Source organism: Taurulus bubalis (genome assembly GCF_910589615.1).
Source record: "Taurulus bubalis genome assembly, chromosome: 1".
In the NCBI taxonomy this organism is placed as follows: domain Eukaryota; kingdom Metazoa; phylum Chordata; class Actinopteri; order Perciformes; family Cottidae; genus Taurulus; species Taurulus bubalis.
Genome location: NC_136589.1, coordinates 19,642,460 through 19,650,419, shown reverse-complemented (window position 1 = coordinate 19,650,419; position 7,960 = coordinate 19,642,460). Strand labels below are relative to the sequence as shown.

General features: G+C 43.7%; 1 protein-coding gene across 1 annotated transcript; it reads left to right on the top strand.

The window, feature by feature from the left end:
- Window positions 1–238: 238 nt before the first annotated feature.
- Window positions 239–3,271, top strand: foxa1 (forkhead box A1; the record flags this gene model as incomplete). Its single annotated transcript, XM_079232472.1, has 2 exons — window positions 239–304; window positions 2,150–3,271. 2 exons carry the CDS (start codon window positions 239–241, stop codon window positions 3,269–3,271), a joined length of 1,188 nt encoding a protein of 395 aa, XP_079088598.1.
- Window positions 3,272–7,960: the final 4,689 nt, after the last annotated feature.

The window sequence follows — 7,960 nt, the reverse complement described above, 5'->3', positions numbered from 1 at the left end:
GGAGGAGGAGGAGGAGGAGGAGGAGACCTGGAGGTTGGGCCTGCAGGAGGAGGATCACATCAGTCCGCAGGTCACCATCTCCTCCTTCTCCTTCTCCTTACAGCACTCTGCGTCTCTCTGCTCGGCTCGGAACGCTTTCAACAGGACCAGGACCCACACAGACACGCAGACCGGGGAAAGGACCAGGAGAGCAGGAGCGGGACCTGCAGGATCGTCATTCCGGCCGCGGGCTCCCGTCATGCTCGGCGCGGTGAAGATGGAAGGGCACGAGGCTCCGGACTGGAGCGGCTTCTACAGCGAGGAGGTCGGTCACGCGCTGCCCGCGATAGCGCCGCTTTCACGTCCACGCAGAGACTGCGGAGCCGGGTCCAGATCGGGTCCAGACCGGGTTTAGACCAGGTCCAGACCAGGTCCTGATCAATCCACATTTAACTGTCTTCATACCCTTCAGATCAGTTTGTAGCGCGCTGCGTTATTACACACTAAAGTTATTGCATCGAGCTGAAATTAAAACTTTATTTCGCTTTCAAAAGAGAGGAAATTAATTTAGATTGAAATGTTCGGCCAAGCGGTTTATTATGAGTATCATTATTATTATTATTATTATTATTATTATTATTATTATTATTATTGATATAATAATTATGAGTAGTAGTATTAATATAATAATAATGTAATAATTATGAATATTATTATTATTATTAATAATAAATTGCGTTACGGCCCATCAAAGCTAAAATCGTTCTGTTGTTATAATGTTGATAACTTTTATTCATAAACTCATAAATAAGCTCAGAGCTCAGTCAGGCCGGTTATTAATTTAAAAAAGGGATGAAATAATAACTATAAATCATCAGTTATGAGCTGATAATAAATGGATCATCTTATTGATTATCTGCACCCAAAGTGGCGACTACGTTTGGTTTTCAAGATTATAAAGAGGATTTTAAATAGTAACTATATTTAACATTTATATTATATTAATCATAAATTATGTTTTTACTCTCGTCACTAGTTCAAATGTATTCATCGAAATCTCGGCTGAATGTGATTCATTTAAATTGTTCGTGAGTCCGCCGTGTGTTAATATTAAATAATCCACTTAAATAATAATAATAATAATAATTTTATAATGATAATAATCGATGAACCACAGTTCATATTCTAGTTTCAAGGTTTTATTGTTGAAATATTCATAAAGTCCGTCAGAGAAACGGCGCGACGGCTCAAATCAAAATTATTCAAAATATGAGTTTTTATTGTAGATATTAAAATGTCATCTAGTATTTCTAATATTAGTATTTCTAATACTATTATGTATTTTCTTAATGTATATAAGATGTATATAAATATATAAGGTATTATGAAATGTCTCAGATCCACTGAAGTAAAAACGAAACTGTTGTTGTGAAAGATTTAAATCATTATAATGATGGATTATATAACGAATAATAACGAATATTAATAATTACACTAAATAAAATAATTAGGGATTAATTTGCTTCAGGTTTCAGTTTCAGTTTAAAATAAACGAATCCGTCTCCGTGATGAAAATACGTTTTCTTTCTTTCAATCATTTTATTTTAAATTCATACGTATTCTATGATATATCTACATTATTATTATTCTATAGATTATGCATTACGGTTCTGGATTATTCATATCATAATTCATATCATTCATTGTTATGAAATCATTTCAATCGTCTTCAATAGATTTTTGTTTGTTTGGTTCTTCGGAGGTTAAAAAAGATGAAGGATCTTCTAAATTCATAATTAAAGTAAAAGCTTTGCTTTTCAACCTTTATTTGAGGGGTGATTACAGATCAATTAAAGCGTCCAGATCAGGACCAGGTTAGGACCAGATTGTTGAGGTCAGAGGTCAAACACAAAAATACAAAATAAAAATAAAAACGGAATTTTTTAAATAAATAAACTCTTTGTACTAGTCTGAGTAACTGAACTGGTTGTATCCCATCTAACTGGTTCCAACTGGTTTTATTAACTGATGATATCTCTGTGCAGGTGAATTCCAGTGTGGAATGGGTTCTGATCCATCTGGTTCTAGTTTTGGTCTAACTGGTTCTGGCCTAAAGAGTTCTGGTGTAAGTGGTTCTGGTATAACTGGTCTGTCTCTGGTCTCTGTGCAGGTGTACTCTCCGATGGCGGGCGGTGGGATGGGTTCTGGTCTTGGGATGGGCTCCATGTCGGGCTACATGTCAGGCAGTGGGACCACGTCGGGCTCCTTCAACATGTCGTACAGCGGGACCGGTCTGAGCCCCGCACCGGTGGGGGGAATGGGTGGCCCGGCCCCGGCGGCCATGTTGGGTCAGGGTGGGGGCGTCGCCTCGATGGGCGGGACTCTGAGCCCGTCCAGTATGACCTCGGTGTCGGCCCAGCAGGCCTCGATGGGCCTGAACCTGTACGAGGGTATGAGTCCCACCATGAGCCCCGGCATGGCGTACAGCGGTGGTGGGCTGAGCCGAGGCCGCGACAACAAGGCGTTCCGGCGCAGCTACCCGCACGCCAAGCCGCCCTACTCCTACATCTCACTCATCACCATGGCCATCCAGCAGGCGCCCAGCAAGATGCTGACGCTGAGCGAGATCTACCAGTGGATCATGGACCTGTTCCCCTACTACCGGCAGAACCAGCAGCGCTGGCAGAACTCCATCCGGCACTCGCTGTCCTTCAACGACTGCTTCGTCAAGGTGTCGCGCTCGCCGGACAAACCGGGGAAGGGCTCGTACTGGACCCTGCATCCGGACTCTGGCAACATGTTCGAGAACGGCTGCTACCTGCGGCGCCAGAAGAGGTTCAAGTGCGAGAAGAAGATGCCGACGAAATCGGACGGCAGAAAGGAGCAGGAGGCCTCCGGGGACTCCGTCAAACCTCCAGGACTCCTGGACTCCTCCATGGCTTCCTCCAGCCAAGCGGCATCGCCGCCTGGTCTGGACCTGCGAGGAGACCTGAAGGTGTCTGGCCCCCAGCTGCTGTCCTCCCTGTCATTACCCCCCCACTCCATGGCGCATGAGTCCCAACTGCACCTCAAAGGAGACCCCCACTACTCCTTCAACCACCCCTTCTCCATCAATAACTTAATGTCGTCCTCAGAGCAGCAGCACAAACTGGACCTGAAGGCCTACGAGGCGCTGCAGTACTCCTCCTACAGCGCTGGGGGTGCCTCTGGCCTTGGGGGGAGGACCATGGAGACTCTGGAGGCCTCCTATTACCAGGGGATGTATCCGAGACCGCTCCTCAACACCTCCTAGTACCTGCTGCACGTGGACTCTTACTTTCTGCATGCAGCCGTCCTGGACTTCCTGTCTGACTGTGATGCGCTGAACCGGGTCGACTGAACCGAAGTCCTGCACTGTGACCAGACCGGGACCTAAACCAGGACTCAAAGAGACGTGTTCATGCTTAGCCATTCAAACTGATCCCAGGTCTGTGTTCTCCTTTTACACACCGAGTCCCAACTAAAAGGTCTGTTAGGGTCCAAGAGGTCCAGAGGGCTCCGGAGGTCATTTACAAGATGAATGTTAAAAACATTTGGATGTAAATTAACATCCAACTGGACGAATCGTTCTGTGACAGTAATCTGGACAGAAAACTGAACTGGTTTGTTTGTAAACTGGTTTCCTGCAAATCGTTCTGCGTCCCAGAAGAACCCAGTAAGAACCAGCAGAGCCCTGAAAGCTTCACCATCAATACCGGTGGATCTGAACCCCCCCCCTACAGAGCGATCTTTGAGTTGTAGGCGACTGGATGAGGAGCCTGCATGCCATTAACCCAACTCTTTGAGTCTTCCAATCTGAAGAGTGAATCATTTTGAAACTGCATGCTTTTACTTTGGCGGGGATTTGCAGCCCTGACTAAATAAAAGAAAAAAATATTAATTAAAAACTGGTCACAAATTGTTTAATTCATTTTTGATATCATTAATGTGCTGAGACCCCTCAGAGGGCCCCGAACCACAGGTTGAACCACTGAATAAAAAAATGTCAGGTTCCTGATGAGTTCACGGTCAAATTAATTATTATTAAGTGACGAGGAAGTATTTCTCCCACGACCTCGTCTGCCTCTCTGCTGACCTCCTGAGGGGTCACGACCCTCATAGTGAGAAACCCCCACACAGATCAAAGGCTTCTGGTTTAAAGGGCCGCTGTGTGTCGTCTGTATCCGGCAGTGGCGGGCCGTCAGGGCCTGCTAAGCCTTCTCTGCTGGCCTAAACAGAATCACAAAGGTATAGCTATTTTATAATATTTTTTTATTTGTTATCCGGGCAGATTTTTTATTAACCCTCTGTTTCAATCTGTTGATCCAATGTAATTATATATCCTCAGAAAACAGAGGGAGAAATGTTTAGTACTTATTTAAATATGAAGTATTTAATTACTTACAAATTATACTCACCTAAAGTATTTAGAAACAGCACTCGTATATATACATCTGAAGAGAAATAGATGAAGTACAAGTACTGAATTAAAATGTCACTTGAAAAGTCATTTTACGACATATAATACTATTAATAATAACAACACACGACTATTAATTATAACAACACGAACAGGAACAGACACACACAGCAGACGAGGATTATTAGTGTTATAAATATTGTTATTGATAACAATAATAATACAACCACCTTTGTTTAGAGACTCTCACACAGTGTGTGAAAGGGGAACTCACTTCCTGTTGTATTTAAACTGGTGATGATGATGATGATGATTGTTCTCCATGCGCATGAAGGGGAAGTCTTCCTCCTCCCCTTCTTCTTCTTCTTCTTCTTCTTCTTCTTCTTCTTCTTCTTCTTCTTCTTCTTCTTCTTCTTCTTCACAAAGGTCTGAAACAGGAAGGAAGGTTTTGATGAAGACCCCCGGCTTGCCCTTGTTGTGTTTGTTGGTTTTTGACTTTGCTGCATGTTGTTCTTCTTCTTCTTCTTCTTCTTCTTCTTCTTCTTCTTCTTCTTCTTCTTCTTCTTCTTCTTCTTCTTCTTCTTCTTCTTCTCCTTCTTCTTCTTCTTCTTCTCCTCCTTCTTCATGTTGTTGTTGTTCTTCTCCTTCTTCTCCTTCTACTTCTTCTTTCGTTTTCTTCGTCTTCTTCTCCTCCTCCTTCTTCTTCATGTTCTTCTTCTCCTTCTCCTTCTTCTTCATGTTCTTAACTTATTCTGTCTATTTCAAATAAAACAATTAAACATTTATTGATTTGTACTTTAATTTGACTTATTTTTTGTGATCATTGACAGTTTATAAAGGCTTTATGAGCAGCTTCATATCAATAAATAATTGATCATCTGATCAGTTATCTTTAAAGTGAAGAAAACTCGTATCTCGTCGTTTAGCTGAAGAATGAAAACCACCACATTTATATAAAATACGAGTTCTGATTGAAATCAATTAAAATATGGATCAACGTTTTACTTTGTGATTTGTTGTTTGAAATTGTGTCGACTTGTTTTCTTATTGATTGTTTGTTGTTGTTTACAGACCCAGTCTGGTCTATCTGATAGACCTATTCTATTCAATTCAGTTTATTTTGTGTAGCCCAAAATCACAAACTCCCCTCAGAGCTTTACAATCTGTACACGTACAACGTAACATAGATACAGCACAGTCCATGAATATGACAGAAATTATTCATATAATGAGTAGTAGGCATGGACCACGATCCATGAAGCAGAAGGAGGTAGAGAGGAGGGGCATCAGCAGGGCCATGGCAGGAGGCAGGAGGCAGGAGGCAGAAGGCAGGGGCAGGAGGCAGGAGGCAGGAGGCAAGAGGCAAGAGGCAAGAGGCAGGAGGCAGGAGGCAAGAGGCAAGAGGCAAGAGGCAAGAGGCAGGAGGCAAGAGGCAAGAGGCAGGAGGTAGGAGACAGGAGGCAGGAGGAAAGAGACAAGAGGCAGGAGAAAAGAGGCAAGAGGCAGGAGGTAGGAGACAGGAGGCAGGAAGCAGGAGGCAGGAGGAAAGAGACAAGAGGCAAGAGGCAGGAGGTAGGAGACAGGAGGCAGGAGGCAGGAGGAAGGAGACAAGAGGCAGGAGGAAAGAGGCAAGAGGCAGGCGGTAGGAGACAGGAGGCAGGAAGAAAGAGGCAAGAGGCAGGAGGCAGGAGACAGGACCCAGACAGCCACGATCCATGGAAACTTGAGGCAAGGAAGCACAGAGGCTCCGGGGAAGAAGTGGAGTTAGTAATGTGCATTGAAGAGACATGAATTCATCCAGAAGGAGAGAGAGGAGCTCAGTGTATCCTAAGATGTCCCCCAGCAGTCTAGGCCTATAGCGGAACTTCTGAAAATTTGAGGGCGGGGGTCTCTCTGAAGGAATTACAGGGTGAGTTGTCTGACTCTTTCTCTCCTGACGGAGCAACTTATTGCCTTTACTACTAAATTTCTGCATAAATATGATCATAAGTCAAGAGTCTGAGCAAAACATCTTTACATCATTAGAAAGATTAAGACATAAAGCATCTAAATCCGCAATAATAATAAAAATAAACACAAGCATTGACATTTTTTGAAGCATTTTCAGTCAAAAAAACATGTTTTTCGGTACAGAAATTGAAAAATGATCTACTTTGACCTGAATCTTGCTCGCACCATAGCATGGTATGGAAATGACCGTTTCCTTCTGCATGTGTCATTTGACGTGCTTTCAGACGAGTCTCAGGACCAAAGAGATCGCAGGACCTTGAAACGCCCTAAAAAAATTAAAAAAACTCTGGTTCCCGCCATTGTTAGGTGTACAAAAAAAAAGGGGCGCAGGCTTATAAGGTTAAGTCTACTCTTAAATGAGGTGACTGTGTCTGCCCCCCGGACTGAAAGTGAATGCTGGTTCCACAGAAGAGGAGCTTGATAACTGAAGGCTGTGGCTCCCATCCTACTTTTTAAGACTCTGGGAACCACAAGTAGGCCTGCATTCAGTGAGCTCTCTATTGGGGTAATATGGTACTATGAGCTCTCTAGTGGGGTAATATGGTACTATGAGCTCTCTAGTGGGGTAATATGGTACTATGAGCTCTCTTGAGCTCTCTAGTGGGGGCACGATGGTACTATGAGCTCTCTAGTGGGGTAATATGGTACTATGACCTCTCTAGTGGGGTAATATGGTACTATGAGCCATCTAGTGGGGTAATATGGTACTATGAGCCATCTAGTGGGGTAATATGGTACTATGAGCCATCTAGTGGGGTAATATGGTACTATGAGCTCTCTAGTGGGGTAATATGGTACTATGACCTCTCTAGTGGGGTAATATGGTACTATGAGCCACCTAGTGGGGTAATATGGTACTATGAGCTCTCTAGTGGGGTAATATGGTACTATGAGCTCTCTAGTTGGGTAATATGGTACTATGAGCTCTCTTGAGCTCTCTAGTGGGGGCACAATGGTACTATGAGCTCTCTAGTGGGGTAATATGGTACTATGACCTCTCTAGTGGGGTAAAATGGTACTATGAGCCATCTAGTGGGGTAATATGGTACTATGAGCTCTCGAGTGGGGTAATATGGTACTATGACCTCTCTAGTGGGGTAATATGGTACTATGAGCTCTCTTGAGCTCTTTAGTGGGGGCACGATGGTACTATGAGCTCTCTAGTGGGGTAATATGGTACTATGACCTCTCTAGTGGGGCAATATGGTACTATGAGCTCTCTAGTGGGGGCACGATGGTAGTATGAGCTCTCTGGTGGGGTAATATGGTACTATGACCTCTCTAGCGGGGTAATTTGGTACTATGAGCCATCTAGTGGGGTAATATGGTACTATGAGCTCTCTAGTGGGGTAATATGGTACTATGACCTCTCTAGTGGGGTAAAATGGTACTATGAGCCATCTAGTGGGGTAATATGGTACTATGAGCTCTCTAGTGGGGTAATATGGTACTATGACCTCTCTAGTGGGGTAATATGGTACTATGAGCCATCTAGTGGGGTAATATGGTACTATGACCTCTCTAGTGGGGTAA